The sequence below is a fragment of the Anneissia japonica genome, unplaced genomic scaffold, assembly GCF_011630105.1.
Source record: "Anneissia japonica isolate Jap-2015-1 unplaced genomic scaffold, ASM1163010v1 scaffold284824_len513422_cov204, whole genome shotgun sequence".
Taxonomy (NCBI): Eukaryota; Metazoa; Echinodermata; class Crinoidea; order Comatulida; family Comatulidae; genus Anneissia; species Anneissia japonica.
The window spans coordinates 197082-219710 of record NW_022732066.1 but is presented as its reverse complement, the minus strand read 5'-3'; the positions used below and the strand labels follow the sequence as shown (position 1 = coordinate 219710).

General features: G+C 31.2%; 1 protein-coding gene across 1 annotated transcript; it reads left to right on the top strand.

Moving 5' to 3' along the window:
* Window positions 1-819: 819 nt before the first annotated feature.
* Window positions 820-20829, top strand: LOC117115568 (protein dead ringer homolog). Its single transcript, XM_033259422.1, has 7 exons — window positions 820-1326; window positions 1923-2591; window positions 6710-6782; window positions 16989-17172; window positions 18555-18811; window positions 19256-19441; window positions 20169-20829. The coding sequence occupies exons 1-7, from the start codon at window positions 1282-1284 to the stop codon at window positions 20327-20329; spliced, it is 1575 nt and encodes a 524-aa protein (XP_033115313.1). The 5' UTR covers window positions 820-1281; the 3' UTR covers window positions 20330-20829.
* Window positions 20830-22629: the final 1800 nt, after the last annotated feature.

The window sequence follows — 22629 nt, the reverse complement described above, 5'->3', positions numbered from 1 at the left end:
CTTAATGTGATGTTTTTTATTTTTTTCTCTCGTTCTTGTTTTCCTTTTGTACAAAATACGTCAATTCAGCTTTTTTGCTGCCAATGTATTTTTTTTATGAAGGAATAAAGATACGGTACCGATTATATATATATAAAATATAGAAAGACAGCAATATAAAACAGCTATGAGTTGTAGACATATTAGAAGCAATATAATTTATTAATTCACAAATATTTCAAACACTTCTGTGTTCTTCCTCAGTGTGAGGACAACTGACAAAAAATACAAAGTAAAGCAATATTCACACACGAAACGAAAACAGATATATATATATATATATATATATATATTCGGAGTTCGGAGTGCGCTACTTCACAGGGGGATTCGCCCCCGCCGGGGTCCTACGTATGTCGCAATACGTCTCCTTCCCCCTCTCCCCCCCCCCACCTTTCAAAATCAAAGTCCTGGCTACGTCCCTGCTTGGACCCTGACCACCGAGGAGGCTGATGATAGGCTTCCCCTTGCAGAAGTTGTACTTTTTCCGCCCACTTCATGTGACTTGTCGTCACCCCCGCCCCCGGTCAGGAAATTGCTCTGGAACCACCACTGAAACCACGTAAATCAATGAACCAAGTGGGTATAGGTTTTTTAGGATGTATTTTCGAAAAAAAAATTCATTATAATTTTTGTCAACTACAGTACTATATGATAGTCAAATTTGAAGTTTTTTAATTTAATGTGACGATGTCTGCCGCCCTCTATCTCCGCACCAAAGTTCCAATTTTTTAAAGTTTCATAATAGGGGAAGAAGTGTTATTTTGTGTGCAGTAGTGCGTATCAAATCATGTGCACGTAATCAATAGGAAAGGTAGGCATACTGTAATATATATCAGCTCAATCATTTATAAACCAGTGTTGAGCACAGTTTCCGCAAGTTAACATTATTGTCGAAATCTGTATAGCCCTGTGATTTTTTGGTAATACTAATAGGCCTACTTACCGCCGGTGTCTGCAAGATATGAAGTGTCACCTCACTTGCACATGATCACCGACTTCGAGCTTTTTTCGTCAAAGGCTAGCCTTTGATTTTCTCACGTCAGACTGTTCGTGCGACGGGACCTCCCGACTAGGATAGGTCTCTGTTGATATTTTCTCGAAGCAAACCGCTACTGTTCTTTCTCCCGTTAACCAGAGGGTAACATCGTTACTTTCAATTCTTCTTCCTGAATTTTATACATTGACCTAATTATAATTAACTTTGAATTGTCTGTTCATCTTCGACTGCCTGCTACGAATACGATGGAACCCATGGTGAATGGTGGCCCCAGGACCATGCCTCCAACGGTAAGTTCGATCCAGGTCTAGAGTATGGTAAGGCATAGGCCTAGGCTATGCCTGAACTTTATATCATCATCCAGGCCTAAAAAATACATTTTTGCTGATATAACATGCATATAATTAAACATTTTGCTTAATTTGTATATATTTCTTTCAATTGAAATTAGAACAAGAAAAAAAATTCTTGCGTTTAATTTCTGCAAGCAAATTTATCCCAGGTTTTTTTCAGTAACATTTCTCTTAAGTCTTTGAAACATTATTATCTATGACTTTTTAAAAGTTGGTAATTTTATGTGTTTTTGATTGAGCAATTAAACTTTGAGTTTTTTCATAATATTTGGAGTCTATTTTTATAGCAAAGCTCTTTATTATTGTGCATGTGAAACTTGTTTTTGATGTAAATTGACTGTCGTAGACAACATACAACGAAGAGTATATTTGTCTCTTGACAATATAATGAGGGAATTTTCTATTTCTAAATATATTGAGGGATTTGAAACTGCACAGCCCAAATATTTTGGAATTTTTGTTCATATTTATATTTGCCTCTAATTAATAACTAATTATGTGCAAACTACTTAATTTATTTACTTTTTTTGTAGCCTGTTTTGATACCTGTTGCAAGCTATGCAAATGGAGGCTACATCCCTAAACATTACAAGAAAACCAGAGAGTCATGCATTGCACTATCTTACAAAGGACCGGAACAAAATGACCCAACAACTAACATAGATTCTGACTCAGAAATGGACACAGATCAACCAAAAGATTTAAGTTTATTCAAAAAGGAACATCCAAAAAAGTTATTTCAACATAGGAATGAACAAATGACCCCTCCTTCTTCACTTGGTGAGGGATCTCCTCTATTGGAGGAAGACAGCCCGCAAATGCAAGGTAGTCAGAGTCCGTACTTGCTTCAAAGCCCTCATTCACATAAAAATAAGAGTCCAGATATGGGCAATAATCAGATCCAATACATTCCGCATACTCCAAGCCCAAACAGCCACAGCAATCAAAGTCCATATAGACAAGGTAGTCAAAGCCCATATAGGCAAGATAGTGAAAGCCCACAAATACGAGACCAATCACAGATTGAAACACCAGGATTAAAAAGAAAATTGCCGTCAGATATACGCACATCTTATGAAACACCATCAGAAGATGAGCCTACAGATCTCTCCATAAGGGATGTGGGACCAGAGGAAAATGGAGAAGAAATTGATGAAAAAACATTGACATCTGAATGGAGTTTTGAAGAGCAATTCAAACAGGTCTGTAAAAATATTATTATTTACCGTGATTAAAAATAGACATTTAAAGTTAACTGTAGGAAGATGTAATATTTCCTGAATAAATGAAATCAAAGAAATATTAGCAACATATAGTCTTCTCTGTTAAATATCACTTAATATTTATTATGCTTTTTTAGCTGTATGTCAGAGGATATTTCACTTCTAATTAATTTATTTTATTATGCTTTAATATTTCAAATAAGTGAAAAATGAATTTTGTGTTGGGGATCAGTGGTAGCACCAGTGGGGGAGGGGGTGCAGGGTGGGCAAATGTCCCATGGGGGGACAGGCCTGGACCTCCCTGTCTTCCGACGAACGACTAGGTCGTCGGACCAAAAATTTAAAAAAACTAATAATTTGTCTCTCCAATAATGCTATTTTGATTGCCAATCCCAAATATTGCGGTCTAAAAGCACATTTAGGACCAAATTAAGCCTTAAAAATTCCTCCCATGAACCCTAACAGCGATTTTTTTAATTCCGCACTGTTGACCGTGGCTTCATCGTTGCCTTGGTTCAGACCCCTCCGTCTCTTGTGGGCAAATTTCTGGCGCCATCACTGTTGGGGATTTGACAGTGGTATAGAAAATACTGTAAAGAAATACTGAACTCCAACACCCAAACAACTCCAGTTGGATAAAGTGTGTAGTGACGACCGTGTGTGCGCTGAACCTTAGAGATTTGTGCCTCCGACCATAAACATTTTTTTTATAAAATACCTCCAGCACCAAATGTTATTTGTACACTATAGGGCCAGTAACCCAACAGTTTATTTTTTAGAATTTTTTCCCCAAAAATTATACCTCCAACTGCCAGTCGCGCAGTCATGCTCTATTTCTAGCCCTGTTTATGTCGGTGGTTTTATTTTGTTAAGCTACGTTACTCGCAAAGTACAAGTTATAGCCTGCTGTAGCTTCTTTTGGAAGCCGTTGATCCTGTGTACAACATGGCCTATGTGAATGTTATTGTTAAAAAACTTGTCACTCTTTGGAAAGAACAGGGGCTTGCTTCCACTATTTTCATAAAGAATGTGTTTAACATCTTCATTTAATTAATTTAGTCAAGATAAAACCATACAGCACCATGTGTATATAAACATGACATAACTGATACTCATTGACAAAAAACCTCCAATTTTCTAGAAACTTTCTCATCCACTTCAAAAATACATAATAAGCACGTAAGGACATGAATAGTTAGATACATCAAACACTTCTGTCCTTATTCTTCGTCAATTCAACCAAGGGTTTGCAAATCACCTTTCCAATTACTGTCTTTGTTTGTGTTCAACATTACATTAAAGGCCTCTTGTCTACCACATCTAAAGGGTGTCAAAACCTGTAATAATACACACAAAAGGGGTGGTGAAAGGTGCTTAGGTTTATTGAAGTAAACCTATCAGAATCCTATCAATATGAAAAATCCTTAGTACAGCTTTAACAGAATGGTAGTAACATTTTGCAAACATGGGGAAAGAGAAGCCTTTCATAAAGGGGTTTTAGGATACATGGAGGTCCACAATTGCTTTTAGATTAAAGTTTTACCAAACTCTCAATTAAAGTACTTAAAAGAAACTGACTACTGTTTGAAAAAGCTATAAGAACATCTATTCTTTTTGAATATCTCTGCCCCTCCTCTTTCCTACAAGTAGTAGCCAAATCTATCAGTATCAATATCACTCTGAAACAGCAAAACATCCTATTAATTTAAAGAAATCTACATCTATATCATATTAATTTGTTTGTAAAGGAAATTATTTAGATTTTTAAGCTTGGTTTATATTATTAATATTATGTCTGGCAGATTTTTACAATTGATTGGTACAGGTTTACGCAATTAGGCAACCAGGTCTGAGGCGACATAGATGTTAACATTTTTGAAGGATGAATATAAAAAAAATTAGTGAAAAAGGGAATTGGCAAGGCCAGGATAAAACATTAGTGTTGGAAGCATGTATTGAGTAAAGTATAAATAATTTATAAAGTATTACATTATTACATTAGGATAGGCCTACTATAAATTTAAGATTTAGCATTTACATTTTGTAAAAAAAAATAATTTTTAGATAGAATAATTTTTAGAAAATTTCTCCTATAAATTCCCATTCTCAACTCTGGTACAAAATATTTATTTTACTAAACATGATTAGAAGGTTTTCTGACTTATGAATTAATCACTAGTCATTAATTATTCACCTCCATTGTGTTTGTTTAGTGGATGAATTGTTCATTGCTATTGTAAATAGAAATGTGGTACCAGTCTACAACATTTAATATTATTTACAGACTAGATAACTATGATCAATATCCTATAGATTCCGTCAGTTCATTGTATCAGAATTATAGTACAAAAAAACAGCGCATGCCCTAAGGGCACGTGAATTCAAGATCTTACCCTTGTTTGGACTTATTCAGAATTAATCTCTGATCACTGACTATTGAGTCATGCAAGATTACATCTAAAAGAATTTAACACCCTAGGGCAAATTAGTTTGTTACATCAGACTTCGTTTAAAAATAAGTTTAACAAAATTAAACGCAAACATTTTACAACAATACAAAGTCTGATTTTTATTGAAAGGTTTAACAAAAATAAATTTACCTGAAATATAAAAGCAAGAACTAAATATGGAGTAATACCATATTTATTGAAAACTATACAGTGCATTACATGATTTTAATAAAAAATAATATTAAAAATATTAATAATAATTTTTAATAATAATAATATTATTATTAATAATAGTAGTAATAATAATAACAATAATAATACATTTATAATGACAAAAATATGATTTATATAGTGCTGATATCCGATGCTTAATATTTTAATATAAAATATTCCCTACTTTGTGATGGCGATGATCAGGCCTTGTCATTTGGCCCTGAATGTCGTCACCAGAGTTTTTAAGGCAGTGCAGTCTAATCTCTTAACCATATTCAAGTAGAACTTAGTGGAGAGGTTTAAGGTTTGAAATATTACAATATTTGTACACCTAGGTTTTGGGTTTGATGAAAACTGCTAATATATTATCAAATGCCTTGTGTATAGACAACTTAGGCTTTTTTCCACAGTTTAGCTGGCAATGTAAAGTTAAAAGGGTACTAAACTGTATCTGTTGACGTGGGGAAAAATTGCTTGCCTGTAATGTTTTTAAAAACATTGCAAACACATCAAGTTAATAAGACAATTAAAGTTTTGCAATTTTCCTCTGGGGACTTGGGGAGGCCTTCAGTTTTTTGTTCGATATCTGCGTGGCATCATTTTGCCTCAAAGAGGAAACAGGACATTAAACCCGAAACTTCCTTTGGTTACATTTTAGCAAAAAAAAAAAAAAAAAAAAATCAAACACTCCAGTATTAGGTGAAATGGTTAAACTTCAAAATGTGGTCAATTGATAAATTCTGTAAGTGTCACTTTGCTGTAAAGTCATAAAATGTGATTTTGTTTCTTGAATTACTAATAGTTTACCTAATAATTCTAGAATTAGCAAATTATGATATTAGGCCTAATAATAATGATACTGTACCTTACCTACGTACCCTAAAGTATCAAAACAGTACTGTATACATCTATCGATCCATTCATCTATTCATCCATCCATCTATCCATCATCCATCAATTAATCCATTAATCTATCCATCCTTCAATCCATCCATCCCTCCCTCCCTCCATCCATCATCCAACCATTCATCCATGCATGCATCCATCCACCTATCCATCGATCCATCCAATCATCCTTCCATCGATCGATCGATCGATCCATCCATCCATCTATCCATCCATCTTTCTATCCATCCATCCATCCATCCATCTATCCATCCATCTTTCTATCCCTCCATCCATCCATCCATTTATCCAACCTTCCATCTATCCATCCATCCATTCATTCATTCATCCATCCATCCATCCATCTATTCATTCATGACAGTTATCTACTGTATTTATACCAACAGCTGTATCCTACTATATCCTAATTGACCTACTACAGTCTACCTGCTATGTACAGTAGTAGTAATAGTAGTATTTTTTACTCTATTGTAATTATTAGATATATACAGTATCATTTAGAAAGCAATTTCATATTGTGTTTTTCAGTTGTATGAGTTAACAGATGACCCAGACCGAAAAGTTTTCCTAGATAAGTTGTTCATATACATGCAGAAAAGAGGTAAGAATTATGACTAAGAGTTTAATTATCAAATGTCAAATGTGAGATGAGATAATTCTAATTTTTTAGATGAAGTAAGATTTTGAGATAATTAGGAGAGCAAAATTATAAAAAAAAAATAAAGTAAAAGAAATTAAAAGATATAGTTTCTTTCAAGGTGGTAGAAATAGTGCAGCTTTTAAATGCAAGAATGATTGGTAATACAGTAGATCTATGGTAATGGCAATATGATGTGCTTACTGTGCATGATATTATCTTTACTCTGATAAAGATTGTGAGCTATCACTTGGTATTCAGAATCTTTTTTGACTTTTTAAAGTGTAAGATTTTTTAAAAATCGTAAACGCTAGCTTATCGTAGATTGTGATATCCTCTATGTTTGTTAATTCCTTGTAGCTCATTAATAATCAAGCAGTTCATCTGTAATTGAATTCCATTTGTTCATTAATTTCTACTGTTTCAAAGTCATCACCAGTGACAAATTGATTTACCAATCTACACCATTGCGATGGAATAATGCCATTACATTTAATATAACCAAATTAATGAATGCATGCAATGTCACAAATCAATGGGCTTTCGCACAAGTTTAATTACGGTACTAGCTCCTGTACAATCCATGGTGCATAATGACTATGGTTTAGTTGTTGGTCCAACTTATCTTACATCAATTAATCTATGTTGAATGGTTCTGTAATTCTGACTTCTGTTGTGTGTTTGTAATCAAGGCCCCTGATTGTTAGAGGAGTATTATTTGCTTATACATTTTGATGTTAAAGAAGACAACCTGTAATACAGAGATCTCTTGATTATTATCGATCAGTACAACTGATTGTACAGCAGAGTATTTGATTTGATCTTTTGATATGTTGATAAAACTACAGTAAAAATATAGCTGTACAGTAGGTGATTTTGTTTATTGATAAAAATATTTGATGATTCTGAAAATAATAGTAAATAATATAATCAATATAAATAAGAGTAGTCATTGTGATGATGACTCAAAATGATGATTATGTACGGTAGATATGATGATGATGGTAATATTTTTGTTGATATGATGATAATGAGGGTGATGAAAATGATGATAGTGATGATGATAATGGCATTGATGATGATTATAAACAATGATGATAAAGATATTGAGGATCAGGTGATAATTCTTGATGGTGAGAAGGAAAATGTGGATGATAATGATAGTGATGATCCTATGGTAGTCAACCTATTAAAGAATTAAGATAAAACTTTGTGAACTCCGAATGCACATTATCAATGAGTGATTCTAAATATTAACATATATTCATATTTGACATAGCTAAAATATTAACTAAAACTGTATAATGAGCTTGGCACATCCTAAATTTTACTGTGTGTTACTAAATCTTCATGTTTTAATACCAAGTGTACAATCTAAAATGGAATTCAATTCAATGCAATTTAGTTTCTTTTATTCATCATATAAAAAATAGTGTACATGATAATTGAAATGAAAATATAACCCCTTATCTGGTATCATTTTTGGTCTCGCATCATATAGTATTCTGATACTATCATGTCAGCGATATATCTGAATTATTCTTTTCTTAGGCTCTGGCACATGAACATACAGTAGCTAAGTCACAATTATTTTTTGTTATCTTTTATGAATAGAAAATATGATTTATTAAGAGAACACTGTCTAGTGATTTCAATACCTGTTTGCACGTTATTATGCTCTTTACAAATCAAAGTATTTTTGTAAAATTTTAGAATAGGCAAAGACCGATTATATGAAGAGTTAGGTGAAGTTTTTGTTTTAATAATTAGTTAGTTTTCAGGATTAACAATTTAAACCATCGTGTAGTAGAATCTGAAAGGTGTTTAATTGGGATTTTAAAACCATTTGATGGAAACTCACTAAACACTGAAGAGGATTTGTTTTTGAGTGATTTCTTTTTAGTCTCATTTAAAAATTAAATAGTAAAGGAGATGTATTCTGGATTAGACACTTTTGTCCAGAATTTACTACCAAACACTTGTGAATAAGCTTGCTTTCTGTTTGCATATTAAAGAATAAAATTCACAAGTGCATGACCTACACCAGCTGATCTTGCTTAAAAATCGTGAATGTTCCATTGAAATTCCAGTAAACACATCCAAATAAGTACTGAATACTTGTTGAATTGGCCAGAGAATGTAAAAGGCATTACCCTATCAATAGACATTAAAACACAATTTTAAGAGCAGCTTGGTAGAATCTTTAGGCAGGGATTTGCTCCTTTCATAGGCCTATCACTATCAAGTTTTCCTGTTTACCTGCTGATTGTATTAGGCCCTTATGGGTGATAATTGTTGCATTTGTTCCAGTATTAGGTGTACTTGATTGATGCAAATTGCATTTCTTGGAGAACAATAGGCTGAGGGTCTTCTGATGAAGGGGAAAACAATAGACTAAGATCTGGGATGGAATGAAATGCACCTTATACTAAAACCACTGTTGATTTGGCTGTAGGACAAAGTAGGTGAAACTTAAAGAAGGTTTAGCATAAGGATGTGAATCTAAAGAAGATTATTGATGATGGCTCAGTGACATGTATAAATATGACATCATTATTGATGTAAATGACACTATCACATGCCAATTATATTTTGGGATAAATACAATTTTTAAAAAATATTATAGTAGATTTAATTTTTAGAATGTATATCTCAATTAAATATACAGAAATAATTATATTGTCCAATTATAAAACCAGAAATATATATACTGTATTTTTACATCTCACAGACAAGATAATAGTAATTACACAATAAATGATAGAAGATCATGTTAAAACAAACAAAACAAAGTATATGGTTTTATTTCTAAAAATATAATATTTGGTTTTGTTACCTGAAATATGTTGTGCCCTGTTCCCCCAAGCTAAACCAACTGGAAATTTACTTAGCAGAAAAAAAAAAATATCAAGTTGTTATTATTATTATTATTATTATTATTATTATTATTATTATTATTATTATTATTATTATTATTATTATTATTATTATTATAGTGTCCATTACACTCACATTCTTAATTTGGAGTTTGGAGAAGAACCTAATTTTTTTGTTACTTTAACTTTTTTAGAGTGTAAATAGAGGATGTTTTAAATTCCAATATATGTTACCATCTCTTGTTGCTTTTTAGGCCAGCTTATGGCTAGGTTAGGCTAAGCTAAGCTATGGTAGGCTGGGCTGGGCTTAGGCATATACAGGCCTAGATAACTGGTTTCAGTAAAATATGCTACATGCTATTAACAACAGATTTTGCCGATGCTAATTTCTCAATCGATTCGGGGAGACTTCCCAATTGCATTGAGATAAGCTATACAGTGTAGTGATTGCGGCGAAAACACTGTATAGTGTAGCAATTTTATTGAAACCAGGCTTTCCAAGGTAACCATTAGTGTATTCAATAACAGTTTAATTTTAGGTGGTCTACCCAAGTTGTTACTTTAGTGTGATGTATGCTTATTGAGAACAGTTTAATTTTGTTGTCACCTACTTAATTTCTTATTACTAATGAGCATCATACTTTTTTTATGCCAATCAACTAGGTATTGTAGATTTGACTTAATAGTTGAAATCAATAAAGAATTTTATTCTTGTCCTTAATAATCAAACAGCCTTCTTTCACTCTTCTCGTCAATGTCTTATCTTTTAATTATGATTACTCTCCTGCAATATAATTAACACTAATTACAATTAGTTGTCATCGCTTTTGTTTACTTATCTTTAGAAATAGCCTTAGAGCTTTATTGAGTTAAAAGCATAAAGCCAGTGGACAGACAAATTGGTTTAGTATTTTTGTGAAGAGCCAGAAAAAAAAATCAATTTTATACTGAGTCTTTACAACTTGTGTCTAATTGCTTGTGGTGAATGAGATTACTAGATGTAATTAAATATGTTTGATGGTTTGAATGCTCCAAGTACGCCAATTGCAATAGAATCAGGTTAATTATCGAGGAGATGATGGCTATTAAGAATAATGACAAAAGAATATGTTGGCACTTTATTATGATATTATTAATATAATATATACTTAATCATTTGCATTATTGTCAATGTCATGAATTATAATCATGAGCATTGTCAACATGTCATGAAATCATCCCACGCTTGTCAATTTAGACCACAAACAATCATTTATCAAGTGTAGTCCTCAGTATTTAGTAACTAGTGACTCAATTTCTTTCTATCAACATGAATGCTGGGAAAGAACCACTTTTTAGGTGTAAACACATTTTGGGGTTTTTTTTTTTTTTTTTTGCTTAATATGCAGCACCAGCATGTGAAATCTGGGGGTGGGGAGTGTGGGCAAGTGAGGAGTTAGGTAATGTTGTAGTGGGGGGGGGTATTATGTATTCCCATAGCAGACCAAAGGTACAATTATAATTTATAAAATCACATGAATGGGTAATGCTTCTGATGTGCTTGTTATCTTTATTTAAGTGCTCATAATTACAAATGTGAAAGGTTTGTTTAAAATGCCTTTTTTTAAAGGGGCCAGTGGCCTTGAAATGACAGACAGACCAATAAGAAAACACAAACCATTCCTTGAAATTAAATAAAACATAATGACTTTATTAGAAAGAAATGTAGAAGCAACTTAGGCAAAATAATGCAATTGTGCATATTTTTTTTATTCTGAGTATGAAATCCTAAATAAACAGAAGTAAAGTAGTTATCCTCTTTTTTAATTACTATTTGTTCACAAACAACAGATGGGGTAAGAGTTACATGTGCCAAAATCATGAGCCTTTTCAACAGTGTAGTAAGCTTTCACTTTCTCTCATATCCAAGTAAGAGTATTAATGTTCTATTGTGGGTCATTATGTATCTAATGGCTTAGCTAGTCTTCACATTGTTTGTGGGTTGTAACTTCCATTTATATGAGCTCTGGCAAATTATGGGAGGTTTGAGGGGGGTAGTATTATACTTGAATGCCAGGGCTTAACCTACCAAATAGATATCTTGCAATTTGTAATCTTGTCGGTTTTTAATTGTTGTCAACAGATTTATGTTTTTAATATTTAGTAATTTAACTTGCTATTGATTATATCAGAGAAATAATAAAGACATTCATCAAATAGCATCCAAGGTTCAAGGTTCAATTTATTCAGTCATACACAAAAATACATGAAATGCATCTTCCTGGGTAATTAACATAGAATATAAGCACATACTTAATAAGAAAAACAGTAACGATATTAGTACAACACATTCTTAACTTTAAACCTAAAAAACATTCTTCTCAGAAATCATTCATACTGTACAATCATAAATATATTAGTAATAAAAATATAAAAACGTACATTATTCATCAAGTTCTTAATTACAATTTATTTACAAGTACTGTACTCTTACTATTTGTAATATCCTTAACTAGAGCAATCTACTGAAGTATGCAACAATTATCGTTGAAAGTTGAAAGACGAATTAAACTTTTGCAAGAATGAATTTACATATCGCACTGTATGAGTCTGAGTTGTTACTAATCTACCTGATCTACTTGTTACAATATATTTATTTAACGGATGAGTATCGTTATTCTTATTGCACCAAGTTTAGTTAACAGGTTTTTCTGATATATGCTCTCAATGTTAGTCACTTCTAAACCTATAATTTTTGCTGCCGACTTTTTTATCTTGTTGAGTTGGTCTTGGTTCTTTCTGGTCAAACCCATTAACCACACAAAACAATATGTAATCACAGATTGAACCATGCTTTGATAAAAAAAAAAAAAAAGAAAGAGTACATCTCTGCCTACATTATAAACCCTAAGTTTCCTTAACAGTTTATTGGTGTTAACATTCCAATTCAATCTATCATCAAACCAAACTCCAAGGTATTTGTATTCTGCACAAGTGTCAATATCACTGTTACTTATTTCAAGGGGTGCAAGTACATGTTCTTTCTTTTTCCTGAAGTCGAAAATCATTTCTTTTGTTTTTTTCACATTAATCTGAAGATGATTATCATTACACCAATTTACAAGATGATCTACTAAATTCTTTCATCATTACTTGACAACATAAAGTAAATGACAGTAGCACTTTTGAGACTAACGATATAGAATTTATTCTCTAGCTTTTGTCCACACAGTGAACTTCATCAGGAGACTTTGTCAAATCATTATTTGAGATATTTAATATATATTTGATCATCCTGCTATATTTGTATAAGTAATATTTATAATTATTGAAAAAATTCATTGGTTTTCATTAGGTATTAGGTATTTGATGATCAAATATTTATAATGTTTTTATATACATTATATTTGATGATGAAATAAGAAATAAAAGAAGTTAGAGACTTTTTTTATACCTTGTTTAGCAACCCGTCAACTACAAATATTGATGATTTTGAATAAAAATAAAATTTTATTTTTGGCCAATTAGCACACCCGTGTCCATTTAATAAAAATAAGTTTTTCTTGATTTTTATTACGCCTTCCGCTGCCTTGAAATCTCCAAAGACAAGATGTATATTTCTTCCTAGTTATATAAATTTAAAGTATTTAACCATCCTATTTTATATTCGCCAATAAAATTTTATTTTTATTTTTTTCTCTGTCCTGATGTTTTGGCAAAACTCTTTGGCAAAACTCTTTGCTAAATTAGAAAAATTTTATTTTTATTCCACCGTCCTCAAAAGATCTTTAAAAAAATAAGTAAGTGAAACAAGGAATAATAGTAGTCTCGCCTTAGTTTGAAAAAATATGACAGTGCAATAATTAAATTTTCTAAATGTTAATTTGACAGCAGGAAATATTTGTTTTTTTAAAGTTCCAACACATATTTTTTTTTTGAATGACTAGCTCACCCCCTTATACTTGGCTGCACAAAAGAAAATTAAATTAAAGAAATGAAAGTTCTCATCCTAAACACTTATAATATACATTCCTTCCATTGTTGATCATTTCCAAACAATCTTTTATTACAACACCCTTAAAATATTGCCATAAATTTATACAGAATTGGTAAAGTATAAAACGATACTGTAATTAAAAAAAAAAAAAGAAAGTTACAAAATCAATTCTTGAACAAGTAGTTAATAAAGGCCTTATCTCCAGATGTCAACTGATTAGAGACTGTTTTAATAGAACAAATTAAAGAGAGACTATCAATCGTTATTATTATTATAATTATAATTATTATTATTATTACTATAAAGTATGGTGCATCTAATAGTTAGTTTTTATTTATTTTTGTAGCTAGGTGTTAGGATAGGAAAGTCTAGATGCTGGTATCACTTGAGCATCTGTGAATTACAAGCAGGCTGGCCTTTGCGCCTTAAACGTTGCAGTGATGGCTAGTTTCACAGCACAGGTTGCTTCTTGTTATCACTTTCCAAGTTTAGATAGGAACAATTTCATGGTTTATATTTATGGTACAATGCATTTTAATTTACATTTGTAAATTAAAGTCTGACTACCAACTTCCTTTAGTTGGTGCCAAATTTCTCCTGCTGGAGATTGGTTAACATTTATTATTTTTTAATTTTAATTAAAAATGAAAAGATAAACTACATTAGTTATTAATACTTGAAATAAAAGATTCAAAACAAAAAGAAAAACTTGTTGAAATAAATCTGGTTTTGTAACGTCGGTAAGTTTGTTTTTGGTTTAACAAAAAAGAAAAACATTTTAAATATTCATGAAATTGATTCTGGGCAGGTGTGAAGAGAAATATTTTGATATCTGGACAGTTTTTTTAGGTAAACAATTAGCTCAGTCGGCGCAGAAGGAAATCAAACATTTCACAACTTCATGTAAATTATCTTGATATCGATTAACATTATGGGAACCTGCAGATAAAGAAAACAAACTTTTCCGCCAGGCATACTGTTAAATTTTTTTTCCATAGGTTCTTATATTTCCATAATGGAATGATTACTTCCCATTCAGTCTTTCAGTTTCTGTTCCTACGTTGCTGGTGGAGCTTAAATATCATGCTATTTTTCCCTTATTTCATTTGCAGATATGCTAATGATGATAGAGTAATATATTCAAATATAATAATAACAGTAATATTTTTTTCCATGGTAAAGCTTATATCAAAATTGTATACATAAAGTCATAAAAGGGCATTATAAAAATGCACAATAACTGAATAACAAAACATTAAAAAAAATTGATTAATAAAATTAAAAATAACCATGATGCTAAAAATAATACTTATGTATTTTATATTTCTAGTGTAATGTAACGAGAGCCATAAATGTAATATTTATATTTATTAACTAATGATTATTCAAGAAGTTATTCCTGTTTACTCAAAATAATAAATTAATGACACAAAGTAATAATGTTAATTTTAATAGTTGGACTATACAATTTTTAGCACCATTTTAAATTCCAAAAATTGATTGACATTTGAACGGAGTTTTTGAGATAGTGTAAACATCCCAATAACTTCCCCTATTAAACTTACTCTCCAAGTACTCTTTGTACTTTAATCACCATAGATGTGTAATCCCAATCTCAGAATCTCGTGTCACATAACAAGAGATTTTAATTATAATAAAGTTCATTTTCTGCCATATCAGCTGCTTATTTTATCGTATTTATATAATGACAATCAAGATCAATATTCCCAGGTAATCAGTACGTTGTAGTGAAAACAACCACTAGATTGTATAGCATGTTATACAAACAGTCTCATACCTTCTATTTCCTCCCGTCTTCCGGTCCTAATGGTATAAATAAAGTTTAATAGTTTGTATATGTTGACAATGTAAACTTTCTTATTCTCTTTCTCACAATTATCTAATTATTTTTATAAACTAATTATATGAAGTTTGTTTTTATGTCTCGGCAATGAGTTTACATTATTTCTTTGCGACAGTTCCCATGGTTGAATGATTGTTTAATGTTGATTTTATGATTTAAATGTATTTTTATAGTTGTATTTCCAAGTACTGTATAGTATTGTTATTGTTATTTTTAATATTAATATTATTTATCATCATCATCATCGTCATTGTCAACATCATGTTAATCATTATCACCGTCGTCATTCTTGTTATTATTAATAATAATATTTTTTGTGATTGTCTTTAAATGCTTATTTGAATCGACAAATTGATAAAAAGGAGTATATATAATACATGATTCAATGTATCGTGGTTCTGTTATTGCATAATTAGAACCAGTTTAATCCACTATGCCATTGTTAGGAACTTGTCTGCTGAGGAATTTCACCATCCTCCGGTCACTAAAACCTATTGCTGCCTAACATGTGACTCATTGTATGTCATTTTGACACAATCATGTCAAAATAATTTAGTGATCAGTGACATCACATGGGAAGAGCTATTGTTGAATGTTTACAAAATAATGTAATCGATCAGAACAATTTTTACTCTTTTTATGGTTTAATTTTGATGTTAAAAATGAATAATATGTTATGGATTTAGTTCAAATTGAAGTAAAGTGGGTGAAGAATGTGCCTTGGAAGAAAGTCTGCGATAAAGCCCCTTCCCTAAATTTTATCAGCTTAGAGACCCTTCAAAAGGTCCATTAAGTCCTGCTTCTCATTTAACAATGTTTCTGAATAGCCAATTCTAATTGTTCAAATATTTGGGGTATTTTTTACACCCATACAATTTTAGTTTGTGTCTGTATTCCTCCTTCAGGTACCAATACCCTTCTCCACCTGTTCTTGATCTCTCTGTTCATTACCACCCTCAAGTACTTCTTTACTTGATTGCAGTGACTAGAGAATGTTACATAATTATGCAAGAAAGATGAAACACTTCATGATAAATACAGTTGCAGGATATCCATTTAAAAAGTTTACCAAATACAAAGTGCTCATCACAATGGATTGAGAATAGTATACAAAAGCAGGCTTTTAAGGGAATTGTTCATAAGTTAGAAAATAGACCAGACCTTAATTGTGAGTTATAGATATGGGGGTGTGTGAAATGTGTGAAGAGGCCTTGAATACAAAATGAAATGAAAAATACATAAAGAAGTCCAAATCAATTAAAATCTAGTATGATGTCAAATAATATTTAAAAAATGATTACTCCAACTCTTGGTCCTTATGAGCGTGATTATTCTATACAGTATCAAATTGAATAAGTTAGATTGTTTTGGGGGTTTTTTTTACTTTTCTGTCAATGCCATATATTCCTATGAAGGTAACTTAATTTCTGATATTTTTTTTTTTTCACTTATAGGAACACCTGTGAATCGCATTCCAATAATGGCAAAACAAGTATTAGACCTGTATGAGCTGTTCAAACTTGTAACTTCCAAAGGAGGTTTAGTTGAAGTCATCAACAAGAAGATGTGGAGAGAGATTACAAAAGGCCTCAACTTGCCATCCTCCATCACAAGTGCTGCATTCACCCTTAGAACACAGTCAGTATTCCACTTTATTTACTTTCTATTTATTTATTAACTATTAATCATCTGTTTGATCATCTCTCTGGCTATCTAGTCTTTATATAAGTTGTGTCTTGATGACACACATTCTAATTTTTATGATTCTAAATCTAACTATCCACTGTGTCTATCTAGCTATCTAACATATAATTTTCTTTTTTGTTTATGTGCTTGCTTTGTTGTATCTTCATTTTTTTGTATTCGTTCATTATATGTCTATACATTTAGGGGGTGGGTGTGGCTAAGCTGTCCGATAGGCAGATCTGACTATTTTCAAGAGAAACTATCAGTATGTAGTGCACAGCCCTGTTGGGGCTCATGGTGCCTAAAAACTGGACAATTTGGAGAAATTTTTAGCTGTTCTGAGGTGTTTTATATGGGGTGATGGGATGTTTGGCCTGACTGATTTTATTATTGACTTCTTTATTGCAAAAACATACATGAAACAACATGGTATGACTTACAATGGGAGCCAAGAAATAGAATTGCTCTAATCAAGCTTGGTCCCTTTCTTAACTACATACATTTATCCCCACCCCCAAGCAGTACAGTACAATAAATAATTAATTAATTAATAATAAAATAAATAAAACAATGCCATTTTCTAAATACTCAGATAACAAAAATATACCTGCTCAATATGAGAGAATTTTTTTGCACCAGTTTTTTTTTTCTTATATTAATCTTCTGTATTATATTATTCCACACATGATACAATTTGATGTTGATTTTTATTAGATTTGTTTGAATTTTAACATTATAATATTGGCACAGGGCCAACAGGAAGTAATTACTTTGTACAATGATGTCTTTTGCAATGTAAAAAAAATATTTCTGTCTCTCTGTCTCTTTTCAAATTCACAATCCCATGTGGTAAAGTTATCATTCTGTTGAGACCTCAATAATCCATGCTTTTTGAAAATTTCATCATTTATGGGTACGTTATCCTTTCTTTGTCCACTGTTGGTACCTAACATGAGCCTACCATTTTATATTCAATTACATTGATAGAAAAATAAATGAATGTATATACAGTGTCCTGCACTGTATTCGGTGCCAAAATGCCAACTTAAATACTCAATTAAAATACCAAACTTAAATTTTTAAATTTTGGTTTACCTTTAAATTGAAAACCATTGAACTGTGTACTTTTTCTCTATGTTTGTTGTAATTCATTTTTTTTTAATTAGTTATGTTACTTGTATCATTTGATTTTATATACTTTTGTTTTTTAATAAACCACTTTGGAAATCAGTACATTTGTATTGAAAGTGCATTTCAGAATAAAGAAATAATAAATAAATGAATAAATAAAAAAATTATAAAAAAAAAAAATATACTTTCATTTATCTTTCCAGGTATATGAAATATCTCTACCCATATGAATGTGAGACCAAAGGACTTAGCACTCCAGAGGAACTTCAATCTGCTATTGATAACAATCGACGTGAAGGACGTCGTAATTATCAAACGCATGCTGGGTACGCATTGCACGAGCCACAGTCTCCATCACCGACTATGATACCGATTCATTCCAGTATTCCCATCACATATTCAGGATTTTATAGACCTCATATGCACCCAGCATCCATTCCATCAAACTTGTCGTCATCAGGTATGCAAGTGCCAGTATACTATGCTTCATTTATATAATTTTTTATTCATCATATTCAACTATAAATGTTTCAGGATAAATCATCCATGGCTTGGGCTTATGGACAATGCATGAAAATGTTATGGTTTTGATATGTATGCTTTATGTGCAAACTGTAAAAATATTGAAAAATATTAAAATCCATCTTTTTTATTTTTTAATTCAAATTGTAATTTTTTTTATATATACCTAATTAATTGTAAATTTTGTCATATTTTCATGTTGTAATTTTGATATCTATCTTTTGTAATATAACATTCAATTTGAACATGACTTGTTAAAATTTTGATAGATTTTTGAATAAAGAATAAAGAAAAAGAAGATTAATAATAATAAAAACAATAATAGTGAAGAAAGTTATAAAAATATTATAACTACTTATGTAACAATATTCTCTTATTGTAGGTGACGAAGAGAGTCTACCACCAACACCACGCCCATCAAAGCATCATCATTCTCCCATAGTAGACCATGGTGGCCCCTTACCTTCAAAACGTCCATTAATGCCAGAGGAAGCCTACCAAAGGTTCTTGATGCAACAGCAACATCTCATGTATCCCACAACGCACCTGAAAATTTCCACTAGTAGGAGTAAGTTCAAAGTTCATTTAATTTACATATTATATGACATTATATTACAATAGTTATGTTTTAATTTCCTTTTTCTTTAACCAAATTTAAATGTACTCACTTAAGACATTTCATTCGTCTACATTAATTAAAACATAACTATTGACTATGAGATACCCTGATGAATTTCTTTCAAGATATATTACAGTTACAGTACTCTTATAGTCAGGCTCCGGAGGATTTTAATACACGAAAAGCATATTTGACGAAAAATTTGGGAGTGGTTAATGAGATACAGATTTTTGAATATTTAAAAACTGGGGGGGAAATAGGTGGAAAAAAGTGTAGGTATGCCCCTTTTTCCCAGTTTTTAAATATTCAAAAACCTGTATCTTATTACTGCTCCCAAGTTTTTCATCAAATATTATTATTTTTTTAATATGTGATGCCCAGAAAAGGTGAAACCTTTGCTTTTTTGTGTCTTAGAAAGAATCAATTGTACAACATGTCAAAAAGTTTTTTTTCCTTTGGAGCTTGACTTCAAATATATTATGCAGTTCATCTTTTAATTTGAAACTACCTGTGGGACCTGGAATTTGGAGTGTTTTAAACTTTGGTCTCCAATTAGAAGGTTAGCTTTTAATTGGAAGACTGAAGATTGTTAGTTTATACTTTTTAAAAGTAGTCTTGTAGCACTTTTTTACTTTTTGGTTTAAAAATTAATAAATTATTATTCTTTTCATTACAGGTGAGCTAGGTAGTGGGATGCCTTTGTTTGAATCAAGATCCGACAACTCAATGGTAGTTAGCATGGAAATCAACGGAATCCTGTACCAAGGAGTTTTGCATCCACTTACAGTACCAGGACATCCCCTCCACCGAAAAGTGGCACATACCATCAAGACATAATTTTCATTCACAATGAGACTCTTCCACTTTATAAATCAGGACAAATCGTATCAATATACAAGAATATATTTTGGTCAAAAGTACTTAATACTTGTAAATATTTGAGTTCGAGGTTAGAGTAGACTAGCTTGCATTTTAAATTTCTAAATTTATCTGTGTATATTTTAAACTATAAATGATATGGTACTATGATCACCCAAGAAATTTAATTGAGATTAAAATGTATTCTTTATATTCTTTTATGACAAAATATTTTTCATCTGTCTTTGAACTTTCTTTATAAGCTGGAAGGGTCCTATAAAATGTATTTAAATTCAATTAACTAGTTTAACTGATTTTCATTTTGATAAAACTCATGTCTAGTTTGTCAATAGAGTTGTTGACCAATGTGGTCTTATAAATGATAATATGTAGTTTATAAATTGTTTCTGTAATGATGACCATATAAGGAGTGGAAATTAAATTAAACATGAGGGCAAGCCTATGTACATAAAGAAAGAGTTGGCCTCACAGTTGTTGTTTTCTTGGTTGTTTGAAGAAATAACTATATTGTAAAATATTTTGTTTATTGGTTGGGTGCATCAACTTTAACTATGTAATGCTTGTTGACACTGGCATATCTAGGGGTACGCAGGGGAACACCCCCTCCCCCCCCAAAAAAAAAAGCTTGCCTGCAGCCCTCCCCCCACTTTCTGACAATGTTAGAAGCAAAAAATCAAGCTCTAGTTGGTAAAAAACCTCATATCATTTTGCTTCTTGACTCTTGATACTTGATGGAAATTGAAAGCAAACTTAAATACTTTAAATAATAAGCAATACTGTATAGCTCTTCTGAATAAAAAAAAAAAAATCCAATACAATAGTTATCCAAATGTTAAATGCAGTATTAGATACCTGCGATTCGAATTGGGGAAACTGGTCTGGTGTGATTGTTACAGCCGACAGATTTATTTTATTGTCATTTACTTTATAGAATGGAAATAGTATATATACATTTAATGGTTCAGGGATGTCTCGGCCTTACTTAGATCAAATTTGATCAATACAATTATACTTGATATAATACCAGACAATGCCAAAGCCATGTTATTAAAATTCAACTACAGATAACCTTTAGCTATATGCTCTAATAAAAGTTTAACAAAAGTTAAAATAACGTCAGATGAAAGATAATTTTGTTTGGAATTTTCATTTAAAGCCAGGCTTTAAATCAGTACAACTGATTTTTTTAAAGACATTAAAAGCATATTTGACTAAAAACTCAAAAGCAGTTAATGAGATACAGATTTTTGAATATTTAAAACTGGGGAAAAGGGGGTATAACTACCCTTTATTCACATTTACCCCCAGCTTTTAAATATTTAAAAATCTGTATCTCATTAATTGCTCCCAAGTTTTTGGTCAAATATACTCGTGGTTTCGAAATATCATTTGTACAACATATCAAAAACTATTTTGCTCCAGAGGCTGTCTTTAAGCTATACACTGTATGCTTGTGGATATCAAACTTATCAGAATGACCCCTTGCACGTAACTCCACCCCTTAGATAAGCTATACACTGTATGCTTGTGGATATCAAACTTATCAGAATGACTCCTTGCACTTAACTCCACCCCTTACATATTATTGCTAATGTCCCGCAAACGACAGTGTTAATATTATGTGTTTGTGGGAGGTGCACATGTTCTTAACACTGAATAAAAAATTCTGATTGAATAATAATTTAAATTTAGCCTTTATTTAAATTCAACGAATCACCGAATTCTGATCGGCAATTGACGACAAGATGAGATCAGACACACACACACACACACACACATATATATATATATATATACATATATATATACATATATATATATATTATAATATAAAGCAAGATAGCTGTTAACACTGTTAAATTATAGGCCTATATAAATCATCAAAGAAAGGTAAATACAGTGTTTGAATAAAGGACATAAATATGTCGTGTAGAAAATTCTGGTTAATTGCTTAAAATTCAATTTTCATTTTCAATCAATTAATTAATATTTCAATTTATACAAAAAAACCTCTGGAACAGAGAAGTAAAGTAGTAGGCCTAGATTAACTTAAAAATAATAGAACAATTTCATTAAAACGGACAATTTATTCATACATATGCCAGAACAATTAACAAAATTCAATCAAATAAATAAGAGGAGAGAACAGATCTAACACCACCTTTTAACAGATACAAGCAAAACAACAAACCATGAAAATACTTAAACGCACCAAACTACTACCAAAAAAAGACGGATTATTTTACTTGATTCAAAAT